We start from the raw sequence: 18,314 nt of genomic DNA, 5'->3' as shown, positions 1-18,314 counted from the left end.
ATATGTTGCTGAAGCCAAAGCCAATTTTCTTCTGAAACTTTTGCAGGTAGTGTTTTTAACAGCTGCACCTATGCAGATCAGCTACACATTAACTAAGCTATTTTGCACAGGCACAAACTTGATGTAAGGTATTATTTAACACTTGTAGGAGAAACTCTGGAAATAGCAAAAAGGGTTTTTTTTAACTTCCTCTGTGCTTGTGTGAGTCCTGTTTGCAGGGAGCATTCAAAAACATGAACCTTCATGTGCAGTAGAGCAGCTCATTCTAGCCCCTTGGCATTCTAACTCATTCTCTTACTTGTATAAATTGGGCTTGAATTAAGATGCTGTGTAAATGCAAAAGCCAACATGCTTAAATCATGGCACACAATAGGGACATGCTTTTTATCATTCCAAGACATCTGGTACAAACAGGTATTCAGGAAGTTAAAGAATGAACAGTGATCCTACCTTCAGGTATCCAGGGAAAACCCCAGATTATCAGCACCTATTTCCAATCTAAACTTTAGCTCAAATTTGCAAGCAACTTTCTGAAAATGAAAGACATTGCTTCTATAGATGTTATAAAACAAGTGTTCCTTTTTGGTATATGGCATATGCTTTGGCTCTAAATTTTACCAACATGAAAGTGTGCCCCTTCAGTAAATTTCTATAAGCCACATTTTTTCTCTCCTTACTATATTCTATCTTAATGGGTTATCTTAATGTCATATTATGCGTTACTTCTACACTGGTATTTTTCATTTAGTATGTACTTTCTTGATTGCTTACTGATGTCCACTGCCAGAAGCTTGAAGAACAAGAGTATGTTTAAATAAGGCCTTTTTTTTTAGTCAGCTTGGATTACCTGTCCACACAATAGTTCAGTGGGGAAAATGCTAAGAATAATCAACAGTAGAGAGGTCTCTTATTACATTCCACTTTCATGTTTTCCTTATTAGTACAAAAACATTTACTGAAAGTCGCATATCTCCAAAATTCTTGACAATAGACTTAAGTACAAATACAAACATCCAATTAAGCTGCTGAATCAAAATAAAACACATTTAACAAATTATGCCACATCACTTCAGTCAGTAAAATAGCTCACATCAGCCCTATTAAATCTTTCAAAAATACAGGGACCATTTATTTTGATCAAGTACAAAGATGCCTTTACCAAGTGATTAAAAATCAATAAAACAATGTCACTAACAAAATTACAAAATGAATTTATTGCAAAGGCGTAAAGAAAATTTTTACAAAGAAAATGGAAGTGGTTCAATGGGAATCACCTAACAAATTCACTGCATCTGTAATGCAAATTACACACTAGCTATTTCTACGGACAATCTGCACATTATCTCTGGATGGGGGGAAAAACACTCAGATCATTTTGTTATTCAGACTTGAGGGTCCTGCCAAATAAAAGAAAAAAAGCTACAAAGCTGTGTGGAATGATTATACATTCGTAAAAATTAGTTTTTAAAATTCTTAGAAAAGCTGCAAATTGCCATAATTGTCAAAATACGCAACATACTGAAGTGAAATGGGTAAAAATCTTATCCCGACCAACTATCAATTTGTATTTTAAACTGGCCAAGTTTCTAAAGAAACAATGAGATGTAGATGTTTTCATTTAGTTACAGCTTCTCTGGTTTACCAGAAAACCTGTCGGCATGAGCAACTATGGAGTCAAGAAACCTCCCTTTTGTTCTGGCCTTAAACATTTTTGATCAGGAAAGTTTGTGCTAGCTATAGGAGAAGAAGATCACATAAGATTATGAAAACATTGTTTTCCAATTTATAATTGTTTACAAAATGACAAAGCCTCTTGGGAATATAGTTACATACAGATGTTTGGTTTGTAGTACAAATTATAAAATGCTGGAGGAAAATGTGACAGCTTTCAGTCATCCAAATAAAGCATGCTTGGGTACTTTGTGTCTCTGCCACGCTGGTTTTCTCTCTTAACTGATACTTTATGATACTCCTAAGTGAGCCAAGAAATGAATGAGTGGTGAAAACTAAAAATCAAATTTGATACTTTATAGTTTCTCTTTAATATAGTTTTAAGGGCATTAAGCATTAAAATAAGGGTCCCTGTTATGTAAAGTTTACCTAAATTTCTATCCAAGTGCAACTGAGTAGCTGAACATTACTGTCATCTAATATACCATGTTTAAAATTTTAACATGGCTATTTAACTATTTAAAAGTCAAACAAACTACTTCTAAATGCAACCCCATTTAAATTCTCAGTTCACAGGAAAAACTAACTCGTCTTCCTTAGACTTTGAAAGAATTGCCATCACATCACAGATTTGCCATTTTGGGGGCAATATTTCTAGCACGTTTATTATTTTTTTGCAGAATTTTTATGGCATATGCATATATTATATATATATGCATGCACACACATACATTTATAGAGAACATTAAAAACTCCATTTGCAAACACACATGTTATCTGGAGAAGAGCAAGATGTGTTCAAGTAAACCACATTCTCCACATAAGTAGACTGACTTGATAACAGCACAATAGTCTCCTGTATCCATGTTGCACACTTTAAAATTTAAGAATTTCTATCAACAAGCGAAACCACCATTGGTAGCTTGTAGTATCTTTTTTGCAACATCACTCTTTCCCACTTATTGCAAAAAAATAAATTTTCTCTGAAAAAAACCTACTACCAAGTCATGACACTTCCATCCATTATTTACCATGTGAACGTAGCTAACACTATAGAGTCCACTGCATATTACCCATGTCTATGATGAATGTAACATCTGTACTGATGTAGTTTCAGTTGGGAACACCCATGCTTTTTCTTGAACAGATCATGAAGATGCTTTAAAAAAGAAACAACCAATATGCCAGATGCTAAGCATCCAAAAATACAGTTGTAGCTTCACTGTGGATGTGTCTGTAGTCCGTAAGGAAAGTAGATCATACATACAAAGGTATAAGAACATTTATATCAGTCTTGCAGAAGGCAGTCCTTCAAGCGACGCAGCACTCCAGTCAATCCTTCAAACTCTAAAGATGTTTTAGCCACAATGCCTGTGGAAAATGCCTTTTTTCAGTAGATTCTTCCACGACTACGATTACCCCGTCCACCCCATCCTCTCCCTCGTCCACCACGAAAGCCACCTCTCTGTTCTGAAAAAGAAAAACAATTTTTTCTCATATTTATTGTTTAAATGTTTGATGGCACTAGTGATGATTTTGCTTTTGAATACAGATGTCTTGTTTATTTAATATACCTATGCACCTTATTAGGCCTAAGGTTTCCTAGGACCATGCACATACAGTAAAAAAACAAAACAGCAGAGCCATAAGTTGTAACAGTCACAGCTACCACCAAATTATTAAAGACAAGGCTCAATCATACAAAGTCCTTTGAAAGCACACAGTCTTGTGGGTATGTTTTGAAAGTCCAAAGGCCAATGCTTTGGGATGCCAATCCACAATACTGGCAGAATAAATGAAAGAGACTAAGTGGGCCTGGGTGTAAGATAAGGTGAAGGGACTAAAAAAAATCACTGTAAAGACCAATAAAGGCAACAGTAAAATATTTTCTCTTTACATAGTCAAATTCCTCCATGTGATCATGAATATAGGATGTGATTCTATCTTGGCCTGGGGCTTAATGTAAGTCCTACCCTCTACTGTTGCTGCTGGAAGGCAAGAGCTGTGGGCCTCTGAACTCTTAAGGCTCCTCCACATCAGAGGCACAAGATGAAAGGGCTCTTGGTCTGGGGACCCCACATCACCTGAAGATACCACTAAACCATTAAACCACTATACCTAATGAGGTATAAAGATAAAAATCCAGCAGATGAGTGGGGACTATCCAGTGTTTTGCAGAGAGAGCCATATATACAATTATTTTTCTCTCCCAAAATACTAGAACTTTAGGTCATCCAATTAAGCTGTGGAGCAATAGATGCAGGACAGACAAAAGGAAATACTTCTTTACAGAGAGTGATTAAAATGTGGAATTCACTGCCAGAGTATTTAGTGATGGCCACAGGAATAAACAGCTTTAAAAAGGGACTAAATAGATTCATGGACAATAGCTTTGTCAGTGGTTACGAGCAAAGCGCCTGCCGATTAGCCCGGCCGATTCCCGTCCTTCCAACAAGGAAGTAACTGCGAGCCGCGCGGAACGCGGCTTGCAGTTGCTTCCTTGCTGGCGCCCTGATGCGTCGGAAGGCGCAAAGCGCCTCTGATGCGTCAGGCCGCCGGCCAAGGCAGCCCCCGGCAGCCGCGCGACTGCCGGGGGCTGCCTGCCCTAGCACCCGCTGCATTTGTTGCAGCAAGCTTGATTACTAGTATAAAAATATAAGGACTCATAAAATACAATAAACAGATAAAAAACAACTCAACTCAGATGGCGGACAAATAATCCCATTTTAGGCCCCTAGTCTCTAATCTTCTGTTCCCGGCTGTGGCAATTAGGTATAATTTGGGGCGATGGCACGGCCCCATCCAGCGTGTCCAGATAGTATAAGAATGGGGAAGGACCCACACTTATCACTCGGTATTTGGCCCAGCCTCAACCAAAAGCCTTGAGGAAGTGTTCCACCAGGGTCCTCAGCTCTTCTGGGAGCTCATTTCACCAGGCAGGGGCCAGTAGCAAAAAGGCCCTGGCCCTGGTCGAGGCCAGGCGTGCTTCCTGGGGGCCTGGGATCTTGAACAGATTCATGCCCGCAGACCGGAGTGCCCTGCGGGGGGCATAAGGAGACAAGCGGTCCTGCAGATAGGTAGGACCCAGACCATGTATAGCCTTAAAGGTCAAGACCAGTACCTTGAACTTGATTCGGAAATAGACTGATTTGTTGCACACAGTCAATTTGCCCTCTTTCAAGCTGCCCAAGTATTTCTGTGAGAATATTTGCAATGTTGGCTTCAGAGCATACAAAATCTACAGAGCATGCAACTTCTGCGAGTACTGGGATCTCACACATGCAGCAGTTTCCAAAGTTCTCAACACGACTCTCCCTTTCTCATACCATTCCACTCAAAACTATAGGGAACCCCTGAGATACCATACTGGAACAGATGTACACCCAAGATACACTTTGGTGTCTGATAAAATACATGAAATTACCGTTGGTCAATAGTGTCTATTTTGACTGGAAGCAGCTCTCCAGGAACAGACCTTTCCCGTAACATAGTACTTGAAACTTTTTAATTGGAGGTGCCAGGAACTACAGGTGCCAATGTCATGACCCTGGTATTCCTTGGAGGCTGCCCTTCACGTGCTAGTCAGGGTCGACCCTGCTTAGCTTCTGAAATCTGACAGGATTAGTTTTGCCTGGGCTATCCAGGTTGGGTATAGGTATAAGATGTCAGATGTGATGGATCTTATATTAGACAGAAAATTTCTTGGCAATATTTATGAGGCAAAAATAATGCTAGTTCCATACAGATAAACTAGCTAGAAAACATGTCTAGTATATTGTTTTCATTTATTTATATTGTAGTTTGTTGTGAGCTGCTTTGGGCCACTTCAGGGAGAAAGGCAGGCTAAAAGTACTTAAGAAATATTCAGTACACAAACTTATCTTACAACACAAGACAGGACTATATCTAAGTCTGAAAACCACTCTTCTCCCATGGATGCAATGCTTACCATAAGAAAAGTTGCCGAGGTTACTACTGTATTTTCCACTGGGTGGATTATATATCTGCCTGGCATCTCTTTTTGGTCCTGCTGGGGCTTTCTTTGCTGGTAAATCTGAAGCTGTGTCTTCATTGGCTCTCTTTTGTCTTCAAAGAAAACAGTTCATATCAAGATACTGTAGAATCCATAAACAATATAGGCTTCGGTGCACTTGAGTGTTTCTGCAGATGAAAGGATTTCTACCTGCACAGGGTAACTTTCTCAAACCACCTCAGCCCCAAATGTCCTGTTATGCAGCACTTTGTGGGGTGAGTGGGTGTAGGAGTCAGATGACAAATGTCACTATACCAGTGGAAATATTTTAATCCACAAAAATGTTTCAACTCACCGACTAGTACAAGGTCTCTTATGTATGCATTTCAAACATATATTTTTAAAAATCTACCAAATGTTATTTTCTACAATAATCTTGATTACATTTCCTCTTGATTAAGCCAGTATATTTCAAGAACAGCATCATAGAAAACCATAGTCAGGATCAAAAGCATCACACACTGTACTGTGTAAGAGTAAACAAAGAATTTTTCAGCTCATCACCCCCTTCCAAAAGCTTCTGGGGTGGTGATGGTTCAGCTACCCAGTTCTCCTATGTGCACACAATGTATATAATATAATCCAAGTTAGAATCAGAATAGTTCTACTTATGGAACCATTACTGTACTAAAATATAGTCCCTATTTTACTGCTCTGTGTTGGATTAACACATTGGAAGAAACTTAAACATAGGATCAAGGTTTGTGTACAACAGTAAATTATAGCTTAATCACAATATAAATTATATATTTCTGGGCACCAAAAACTTGACTCCATGAACCTGACACAAAGTTGCAGTGCAGAACTAACTCAAACAAGTAATCTAATAACTTACCCAGCATCAGACTTTTGCACAGGCTTCCAAGAAAGTGTAACTGTGCTCTTGTATGAAGGGGGAATGTGGAAGAGATCCTAGAGGCAAAAATCAGAAATATGTCTGAAATTAAATTGATGTCAGAAGCATTTTATACTCTACAACTGGAGAACCCACAAGGATTTGCATAGGGCATCCCATTTCCCCTCCCCCAATAGTTCCTTTATCTTTTTCCAGAAGCCCCTATGTTCCTCCCCACTTCCTGCTTTGTCCTCCCTTTCCCAAAGGCCATGACAGCCCTGGAACGGGACACCTCCCCCCCAGCTTTTACTACAGAAAGCAAGGCTAGGTGGACAATATTGTTGCAGTTGCCTAGCAAACGTTATAGGGAGCATTCATTTCTTTAAGAAACAGATATTAATTCTACGGGGGGGGGGGGGGGGTTTGAACTCCACTGTGTAGAGTTGTTGTGTATTTTTGTTTAGATGTCAGGTTTTTCTAGAAATCTTCTGGTTTATTCATGGCTTCAGGCTCTGAATTTAAGTATCCTCCACAGACAGGGCCATGTTTACAACTGGATGTTGATATTACACAGTTCCTTTATGAAGTTCTAGGTTCCCCACTCCATTTTTAACCTCAATATGTGAAGTATGGCTGGGATGAAAGGGTTCAAGGTCGTGCCTGAGGGATGATCTGAATCCACATCTCTCTGGTCTAACTGCAACATTCTGTCCATTGCATTACATTTTTGGGGGGGGGGGGGTATTCACTTTAGATTTCCTCAAATTCTTGGAATTTTATCAACTCAATTAGTAGTCTGTACCAACAAACACTTCCTGGGATAGTACAGTGCAGTACATTTTAGTCACAATTAATGTGAGAAATTTCAAAGACTTCCTGAAGGGCTTTGCTATCTCTAGTATTAATTCAAAAAGCATTGCTGGTCTAAAGAAGGGGAAACCCAACATGACCACAATGATGTAAACTGAAATGATAGTATTTTGGATTTTATATTATTTTCTTGAAGATCAAAAGTAACACACATCTCTCCCAATCTACAGCTCTTGAAATTGTATGGATTTGCTATTCTTTCTCTGTACTGCTTATGAAGATACACAAACATGTACTGTATTTTTACACAACCTTGATATAATTCTTGACTATAACAGGGTAAAGAGAGACTAAATTGCATACACGTTCATGTTTATTCAGGGTAACAGGACAGCTAGGTTTTGAAACAAACACTTCCTCAAATATTTAACAGAATTTGTATGAAAAACGGAAGTACTTACCTTGATCAACACATTGATGTTATTTGTAATTTTCAATGCAACGACTTTAATTTTGTTCTGAGAAAGAACAGAAAAGTATGCAATGATATTAAAGCCTATACAATTAAAAACTACAACATTCGATAGCTATTTTGTTTTACACCTTGTTGTAATTTGATATCCTTGGTGCTCATACATTACCCCCGACTTGCATTTATATCCTGCCCTTCCTTTAAAAATCTCTAAGCATAAAACCAGGCACCAATCCCATTTCAGCTGCAAAACAACCCTGTGAGGTAGGTTAAGCTGTGTGTGTGTGTGTGTGTGTGTGTGTGTGTGTGTGTGTGACTGGCTCCAGTGAGTTTAAAGGCACTGTGAAAATCCAAACATAGGTCTCCCAGTCCAAATCCACCACTGAAGCAATATGGGCTCTTCCTGGCGCATTATGTTAATAGCCACAATTAATCAATAGTAGTACTTTGGTCATAGTAACAGTACAAGCTTTCCAACTCCTGTTGTGTGTCTTGATTTCTTACAGCTTCTGGTGGCAATGAAGCGAAAATATGTAAATACACTAGTTGCATAGGCATATTAGAAACATGCTGATAGTATTCCTACTCAGCTCTTCCATTGCACTTTTCGGTATTTCAAGCACTTCACACTTAGCACAGCTCTGTAAAGCTAACCAATGTTATCTTACCATAGATGGGAGATTAAAGCTGTAATTTACCGAAGACACTGTCTTAGATGACAGTTAAACCAGTGATCTTCTGGATCACCACTTTCTCTTACCTACTATAACACACTAATTTGCAAATACTCTCATAAGAATGTTGCATACCTCTTCTGTTTTTAATGCTTCTCCTGTTTTGCCCTGGAGTGCCAAACGAAGTTGTCGGATGTAAACCTGCAGACCTCGAGCAAAATATTGTAGTCTAACAAAACAGAACCATTGTAAAGTAAGTAATGACAAAGCAACTTTCTGGGACAAAACTCTTTTTAAAAAGTAACTGGGGCTAATGAAATACACATACACACAATAGAGAGGTATTTCATAGGAATCTACTAGTGAAATATGCTGTACCAAACACCCTAAATAATATTTATGAAAAACTAAATAATATTTATTAAGGCTCATAAATATCTGTTTTGAGGCTTTTATTTGGGGGGGGGGAGAGAACTTTCTCCAGCTATTCTCTGGGCTAGCAGGCAGCTTTTTGCCACTGGAAATTTTACTGTTGCGCCCCAGGGGCTTGCATTTCAATATCAGTTCCCTGGAATATGATGGAGAAATATAACCCCTGCGCTCAAGGAACTTGGCCAAAGGCAGTTTCCTGGGATGCAGCAGAGAAGTTCCGTAACCCTCAGGGTTTGGATGGGTGGGTCAGAACACTATCTCAATTAATTTAATGTAATTTGCCTTGAGTCCACAGACAGAGGGTGGAAAACAAATCCAAGTATTAATAAATAAAAGCAACTTGAGAGTTGGTGTTACACTCTGGGCAAAGATCCAAAGTACAACTCAACAAGAAATCCCCATTTTGGGGCTGGAACACAACCATTTGGGAGCCTCCCTTCCCAGGCCTCATGGCTTGTGAGTCACACAACTGCTGCACCACATGCCTATGTATTATAGTAATATACCACTCTATCCTTGACAAATAAGAGCCAGCCAAAACAGAAGTACCAATACCACTTCTGGAATACCACTTCTCAAGCTTTGTCACATCTCCTGAGTGTTCTACAGTGAAGTAGACATCAGTCTTTGAAGTTGAGAGAGCCATGTTCTGTTAAATTTACAGATTGTGATAAAGCCGAAGCAGGATGGTTCTCATATGCAGAGAGAAAGCTTTCTTCCAACAAAACCCTTAATTGAACCCAAGCCTGGAAAGACTTGACTATTACAGCTCAGGAAAACCACTTTCCTTCAAAATGTCCACTGTTGTCTTCAGAACAACAGGAGTCTACACCAGGGATATGGCGAATGCTGGCAGGGGCTTCTGGGAATTGTAGTCCATGGACATCTGGAGGGCCGCAGTTTGACTACCCCTGGTCTACACTGACACTCCATTACTCATATTCTGGTGAAGCATTGACAAAAATAGGTTTTAAATGCTTTGAAACAGTACCTGATTTTGAAATCTTTCACTTTCTCTGTGTTTAGCTTGGCAGTCAGGAAGTCAGGAAGTTTACGGCCCAACTGATGAAAACTGTATAGCAAACATTCCACGTAACTGAACTGCAGTTTTGGCTCTTCATTGCCAGCATTTTCCCCATTCTCTGCTTCTTCTGGAGGAAGCGGCATATATTCCTGAGAAACAGAAACAGCACAATCACTCTGTGTATACCTATTAATAGCTCACACTTGCATATTCTTTAGATTTAACTGCAGTGTACATATTTTCCATTAATATAATAGCTTACTAAACATTTCCTCTTATTGTTACAGCTGCCATTAAACAAGCTTCTGTCTATTGCGTGGTATGCTACTCATGGAGAACCAATCTTCAATCATTTTTAATGCTTCTATAGATAATGCTTCTGCTTATGATATTTAGGGATTGTAATTTACACAGGATAATGTAATCTAATCTAATAAAATCATTATATGGCCAGTTCATGTAATTGCTCAAATCATCATTAGAGTCTTCAGGTACAACCAGTTCATGCTGGAATAGCTGTTGTTAAGTCTTTATGGTTCCACGGGACTTCTGTTTTACTTCACTAAGACCTGACCATCATCTTACCAGTAACTTATCAAAAAGCTTCTTTAAATTTGATTCTAGTTTTTCCATGTCTCCACAGAAGGAACTCATTTCAGCAAGCAGTTTCAGTACCTACGGGGTGGGGGGAAAAAACAATTTGCATCTTCACAGTGTTACATTTTTAACAAGAGCTGTTTAGCAATAACATAATAAAATAATAATGGCTTGTTCTAATAGCATCCCAAATACAATCAAAGACTAGCATGGGGTGTTTTATAACTTGCCAAACTCAAATTAGACCTGCTTTAATTCTCATAGAATCATAGAGCTGGAAGGGGCCATACAGGCCATCTAGTCCAACCCCCTGCTCAACGCAGGATTAGCCCTGTCTGTACAACTTCAAAGATATGAAAGAATAAAACTTTGTGCTCTTTTGAAGACAAATTTTTGATATACTCAGAATTAACTTTATCACTGGTCATAAACAGTGAGTTAATTTCCTCCTGCTTCCATTCAACAATTTTGACTCAACCTGAAGAATCAGATGTTACTAGACTATCTTACCTCTAACTGGATATCAAGGCCTTCAACTGGAGTGGTCAAAGAACTCAAATTTGGCAGCACATGCTCACAGAAATAAGTGACAAATCTTGTGGAGTGAACATTTTTCTATGGAATAAGAAAAACAACATTTAATGTAACACTTTCTCTGATTTCCACACACAGCACCAATCTTTCATTATCAGGTGGAAATTAAGGTCAACATTTTTTGTTAGAAAAAGACTTACAGAGAAAAGTGGGACAGCTTGACGAGTACACTGCAACAGTCTGTCCACACAGTCAGGATCAGATGGATTGAAAGTCTGTTCCAAATCAGCTTGTTCAGCCACCAGTTCAACCAGCTGCTGTCTTCCGCTCACTGTTTGCAAACTTTTTAAGCTGGATAGAATCTTCATGAACAAGACAAATTCCTCACCTGTTACATCCTCAAGCACCTTAAGGAGAAACAGAGAAATGAATGTGTAACCATCTTGATATAACTTAAGAAGAATTGGGTTTTATACCCCGCTTTTCACAACCTGAAGGAGTCTCAGGGTGGCTTACAACCACCTTCTCTTCTCCTCACAAGCATGATATAAGGTAGGTGGGGCTAAAAGAGGCATGAGAGAATTGCGACTGCCCAAGATCACCTGGGAGACTTCTTAACCATTACACTCATGCATTTATTTGCATGTTTTAAAAATGTCTATAGCATATTTTAGTGTGCCAAATGATGTACAATGTTTTTTGTTTAGCCTCAAGGATTCAATGTGACAAGGGACAGGCTCAGCCAGTAGGCTTCATTTCCTAATGGCCATCTATGTATGTCACACAGGACTGCTGATACGGTCGAGATCACTGGAAGTCTTCAAGCAAAGGTTGGATACACACTTTTCTTGGATGCTTTAGGATGCTTAGGGCTAATCCTGAGTTAAGCAGGGGGTTGGACTAGATGGCCTGTATGGCCCCTTCCAACTCTATGATTCTATGATTCTAGTTTCTTTTGCTTGATGTAACGTGCTTATGTCAAAATATATGATCATATATTCTGATAAGGAAAGACTCCCAGACTGCTAGGAGTGGGGAGAATTTTAAACATGCAGTTTCATCTATGTGAAAGTTAAGGTATAAATGCATGATTTTTGAATTTAAAATTAATATACTCACTTTCTTTGATTCAGTTAATATGAACTCTTCTATTTCTTTTGTTAATACCTCTTCAGGTAGTGTTTTGAGTTTTGTGGAGAGAAATTTGATAGCTCGTTCACGCACAATATCCTCTCCCTGAAGAATCTGACTGAATAAACCACCCAGTGTGCCTAAAGATGCCAAAAGAGGTCAAATTATACAAACTCCCTTCCAACTGAAATAAATAATTCTGGAATGAAGCACCTTAGAAATATTATGGATACTACTGAAAATGCTAACACAATATCAATAAAAACATTCCAGTGGACAACTAAATCTAGGTAAAGGTAAAGGTATCCCCTGTGCAAGCACCGAGTCATGTCTGACTTGGGGTGACACTCTCTAGCATTTTCATGGCAGACTCAATACAGGGTAGTTTGCCAGTGCCTTCCCCAATCATTACCATTCACCCCCCAGCAAGCTGGGTACTCATTTTACCGAACCTCGGAAGGATTGAAGGCTGAGTCAACCTTGAGCCGGCTGCTGGAATTGAACTCCCAGCCTCATGGGCAGAACTTCAGACAGCATGTCTGCTGCCTTACCACTCTGCGCCACAAGAAGCTCACAAATAAATCTACAATATAAAAAAATACAATATTCTGTACTGTACTTGTTATATCTCCCAATATTATTCCAAAACGCCTGCCACAAACAGCATGGTTAGTCACTTCATTTTACTATTCTATCTTCTGAAATACATCTTTTGCCTGTATTGTTAATACGGTCTAGAGTTCTAAAGTTCTAAATTGTATTAAGGAGATAAATTAAAATGTGTATTTTACCTTTAGCATCCATCTTAAATATGCTCAGCAAAGCATTATTGACCAAATTAAATTCTGCAGAATCATCTGGAGAGAGAAGAATTGTGAAGATTAAGAATCTTTATAAGCCCTAAATAAAGCCTTAAATAAAGCCAAGAAACAGAAAGATAGTGTGATCCCTTTTACTAGGATCAAATAAAACATTACAGTGTAGTAAGCAAGTTTTGTAAATGGTGATATTTCAGCTGGGTTTGGATTTTTTCCTAACATACTAGTATGGCTAACTGCAACTTCTATCTCTTATGTTAAGAAATTCTTCCAAAATTACAAAATGTAACAAAATATTTGTCAGAACACCAGAAGGCAGTTACCATTGCAACAGAAGTAGAATGAAGAGCAAATGATTCCAGGAGACTGTATTTGTTGTTCTTTACTATAAATATATTTTCCTCTTTTAATTAAAAGTTAGTATTTATATTATGTGTTTGTATCCAAAATATGTCTAACACCAAAATAGCACTGACTAGGGACTATATACAGCTCTCCACTCTTTAGCTGCTTTGAAAGCTGCTTTAGCTTGCTTTCACTCCATCAGTTCATTCGGCGTCATATACAAGAAGCACACGTTGCTTTTAAGAAGAATATCCTGGGGCTGTAGAGGGCCTCAACATATACAGTATTATGGCATAATCTGAATAAATAATGAAAACTGGCTTTGACATCATTCGTAACATGTTTATATGTGATTGTCAAACCAACTGATAAGGAAGTGGTGGGTTGGGATATACAGGATTATATTATGGAAGCCTACAGACAATTATAAAAGGTATATAGTTGATCTTATGTCCGTAATTTTAAAAAAACGATTGCCAGGGTTTTGGATGAAACTTGAGTGCTATAACAGTAAATTCACTTATTGTTTCCTTTTCGACATTGAAAATAGATTGTCTCAATTTTGTCTGGTTACCAGGTAAACCGATAAGTCTCAGGCTGCAGTTCTATTTTAGAATACCTAGCAATGCACGAAGATAATTTTTAAAAACTGTTTGTTTCTAAGATCAGGTCTTTAAAAAAAAGATATTATGGAATTTCTTAATTGCACGAACATTATCAAATAGGGAATGAAAATGGTTAAATTTGCTAAACATGGGATGTGGCTGCCTTCCATATATATACCACAAAATGAAGCCTTAGCAATTATATGGTATATTCTTAACAAAGAGAGAGGTTGACATCCATATATGTTAACTGCATATCAGATTTCAGAGATGAAGAATTTTAGGATTGTTTTTATTGGAAGAATCTCTGGCACAGCCATGAAGTTCCAATTTGCTATTTATTAGAAAATACATATCATTCAGGACAACAGTGTATATGTGGAATTTATGTGAAATATTTGGATTTGGATGGCATCTTTATAAACTGGAGTCATTCAAAGGAATCACTTGCAACATCCCAAAACATTATTAATAAAATATACGAGAATAACATTTAAGATGAAATCTAATACAACAAAAATGTATTTTTTTGATGTTAAAATTAGAAAGATTATGTATCTGTAATGATTTATATAGTAAATCCATGGATTCACTTCTAGTTTGTGACAGTTTTCATCCATATATCACAATATAAATTTGCCAACTCATGGACCAAATGAAGAAACAAAATGTCATGTTGTTTACAATGTACAAATTGTATACAAATAGAAACACCACTCTCTCTTACCTGACTGCAGAAGCTGAGTCAGTATGTCGGCCACTCTGGGAAGGTTGTCCCCTGTAGCAAACTGAGGCAACTCCCTAATTGCTTGGCGTCTGATCTATATACAAATATAAAGTTAACTGAAGTTAATTAAAATTATGATAAATGTTCTATTCTTAAGAGAACTTTGGGGGAAATTCAGTTATATATTGACTCAATTATTTTTACCAGCAGGAACAAACATAGCAACACAGCAGAAGTTTTCTTGGTGGCCATCATTGCCCTGCTGCCCACTTAGCACTGCTGTTTTTTTTGTTTTTTTAAAGCTGGTGTAATTTCCCTTGATTTCTGTATTAACTGCACTTGTTGGCAGTAATTTGCAATTATTACACTTACAGAAACATTACCAGGCATTTTACTGAGCTATAATAATTCATTACAAGTGTATTAAAAATTAATTTCATTAAAGGTTTTTTTGTTGTTCTATTAAAATGAATCCTTTAAAATATTTGGCCAGCAAACTGACAAATCTCTGGCTAGTCAGAGTCAATGTTAGATGCAACTAAAGAAAGAAAAGGGAAATGAGGGAGCACAGGTTCAAATCAAGGGCATTAATTATGAAATGTGCCAATCTCACAGGAACAAACTTCAAAGGGGACAGTTAATGCTTCTAGCGTGAGCATGAAAGGTTTTCTATTTCTTCCCCAACTAGTTAATGTTAATCTCTTACAATAGCAAAAGAGAATAAATAAGTCAGGGTTAAGAAGAACTACTTACTGAAACATCTTCATCCTCACAGAGGTCCAACTGGGCATTGATTGCTGAATCTGCCAGCTCAGGGAAATATTTGAAGAACTTTGGAATAAACTGTGCAGCGAGTCTCTTCTCCTTGGCCCCACCCTTGACACCATCCAAGATCACCTGGTAAGCATCTTTGTGCTAGAAGAGAAAATGTACAAAATGAAGAGCATCTTCAATGGCTCTGCATAATATTCAATTCTGATAGCAAAAATAGCAAATATGTTTGATAAAGCACCATACATTAGCAAACATCTTATGATGCCACCATTTTACCACTTAACAAATATTTATGAACATACATGGCACAAAACCACCACAGAAGTTGTGGTCTCAACCCTGGAAATTAAAACTGAGATCCAGGGTCACTTCTGAATACATACGTATAGTATTAGATTGTAAACCTTTTTGACAGGATAAAAGAACTTCAAAATCCACAATGGTTGGCATTTAAAAGTACTTCTGAATTACAGCCACAGACTATTCACACACTTGAACAAACACCATAACAAAAAAGTTGTAGGAAACAGAATCCCATTAGCTAATGTTTATTAAAAACTGTTCCAAAATGATAAGGTGTTTTGGGAATAACTATATGCTGTTACATTTAATGATGGCCCAGAAGGTTCAGCTGGGACATGAAACCCTTTGACAATTGACAAGGGTAGTACTTCAAGAGCATCATATAAAATTGTTGTAGCATTTCCGATAGCTTTCTATTGTCTGATGAGCATAAACATGGTTTGGGCTAACACAAGTAGGAATGTACCTACCTCTTAATGGCTTCCAGCAATCAATTCACCCATTCCAGACATGACTGCAGTTAAGGAACAAAGTGGGCATCTAGCAATAGCACAGAGAGGTGCTTTTTGTATTTGGTCTGCAACTGCATAACTGCCTTTAGAAACTCAAAAACCAAGCGTCTTTTCTAAGCATCATGAGGTCAACTTGTTTGTGCTAGTTTTTGGAGGATCTACTTTTTTTAGCTTTTCAAACCACTCATACTTTTAAAATGCCTTGCTAGTTCCCACCAAGATTGAAGAATGATCACTTAGTACACTATATGGATTGCAGATGATCTGATACAGAAATTTTTCTTTTAAGGTAAAGATGAAAGGGCTACATGAAACTTTGTAGATGGTGCCAGCAGGGTGAAGGAAGTCACACTGTCTGGACATTCATTCAGCAGCAATCAATTTAATCTAAAGTGCAGGATCTTGTTAGGCAGCTAACGCTATGTATTTGCACAGGAAGGTCCCTGAGGCTTGATCGATACAATACACTAAAAATGGGTGTAGAATAAATTGGTATCCCTTTGGGCAAAGGTGAAAGAGGGCACATGTACCTTAGCTCCCCCTATGGGTATATTTTAATGTCTTTTAATATGGCTAACTTATGCCTTGAAAACCATGCCACAGTATGTGGAAATCTGCTGGCCAGACTGAAGAATTTTGCATTTATCACTTCAGACTACAAGTGGGTAATGCTGGTCTTTAAGATTATTCTGAATATATAATTAACCAGCAAATCAGATGTGTGTTGTAGAGAACACTGGTACACTGTAAAACCCAAATGCAAAAAAACACATTTTATTAGAGTCAATCAAAATACAAACCACTTCTATGGGTTCCAAAAACGTAGATATTTTGGTGTGCCTTGAAATATAGTGCTGCATGATATTTGTTATTAACATATAGTGAAAGTTAATCTAAGTTCATCCTCAAGATATGTAAGCTGCTTACTGACAAGGTTTGTTTGTATTCCTGCAAAATAATAATCCTACCCTGAAGACTGCAGTCCATAATTGTAGCATCCTGGCCCACCGCCTTATTTCAAGACGACCAAAGAAAGAATTTCCGCCATCTTTCGAAGGGGTGCCTGCCTAAGGGTGTCTCCGGGTTGTAAGCCACGCAGATGCCAGCAGCACTCGGAGGTGGTCCTCTCCCAAAACGGAGTACCAACCCTCGAAACGGATGCCCGCAAGGTCATGATCCCCACAGGCAAAGCCCTAAAGAACCTCCATCCCCCGCCCCCGCAGACTCCCTAAGCAGTTACGCACATAAACAATTGCAGCAAACGAGTCCCGGCTGAGCCCTCCGGACGCGGCGGCCGCTTAGGAAGAGCTTTGGAGACCCTCCTTCCCTCCCGTCACGCTCGACCGGACTCTGCCCCGGCGATTCTCCGCCACGGGCTCTCCCGGGAGTGCGCTTCCCTCGCCCTCCGCCGGGAATCTCTCCCACCAGTTCTCCTCCCAGCAAAGGCCCCGCGCGCAACCCTCCCTCCCTTCCCGCCGCCTGGCCCTACCTGTGCCGCGGCCTCCTTGGCGTCGGCCAAGATGCCGTAATTACGGTACAGCTCCTCCACGGTAGGCATCGTCGTGTTCCTGCGCCGACTGCTCCTTGGGCCTGCCAACGCCGCTGCAGCAGCCACCTTCCTTCCCCACCGCCAAGCGCAGAGAGAGGAAGCGGCCAGCCGGCCGCGACATCCGGCCTTTCTTCACCCACAGCGCCCCCTCCCGGTGCGGCGGTGCCCCGAAAAGACGGCGTTGATGCCTGGCTGGAGGCGGAGTCGCGTTTTCGCAGTCTCGGGTTGGGGCTGGCGGACAGCTCAGAGAACTGAAGTTCAACACTACGTGTTTTAAACTTGATGGAAGAAATTCATGAAATATTTCTTTAGCCGTTTCTGCATATGCACATGCAGGAACGGGTGTTCATAGGGGACAAATGTTTCCAAAATTTTCAGGATGCCATCCTCCAGGTGGGACCTGGGGTTCCCCCGGAATTACTGCTCTTCTCCATACAACAGAAATCAGTTCCCCTGGAGAATATGGCT

The 18,314-nt window shown here is 39.1% G+C and overlaps 1 protein-coding gene across 1 annotated transcript; it reads right to left on the bottom strand.

Moving 5' to 3' along the window:
- Nucleotides 1-1,100: 1,100 nt before the first annotated feature.
- API5 (apoptosis inhibitor 5) lies at nt 1,101-17,962 on the bottom strand. The gene is made up of 14 exons (XM_077322222.1): nt 17,787-17,962; nt 15,462-15,623; nt 14,709-14,802; nt 13,005-13,070; nt 12,202-12,353; nt 11,283-11,489; nt 11,059-11,163; nt 10,537-10,626; nt 9,919-10,100; nt 8,631-8,724; nt 7,811-7,867; nt 6,540-6,616; nt 5,621-5,757; nt 1,101-3,141 (listed from the first exon to the last, which is right to left on the bottom strand). Exons 1-14 carry the CDS (start codon nt 17,853-17,855, stop codon nt 3,062-3,064), a joined length of 1,572 nt encoding a protein of 523 aa, XP_077178337.1. The 5' UTR covers nt 17,856-17,962; the 3' UTR covers nt 1,101-3,061.
- Between the last annotated feature and the right edge of the window lie 352 nt (nt 17,963-18,314).

The sequence above is a fragment of the Paroedura picta genome, chromosome 2 (assembly GCF_049243985.1).
Source record: "Paroedura picta isolate Pp20150507F chromosome 2, Ppicta_v3.0, whole genome shotgun sequence".
Taxonomy (NCBI): Eukaryota; Metazoa; Chordata; class Lepidosauria; order Squamata; family Gekkonidae; genus Paroedura; species Paroedura picta.
Note: the sequence above shows the minus strand (reverse complement) of the source record. Positions and strands in the feature narration are given on the sequence as shown.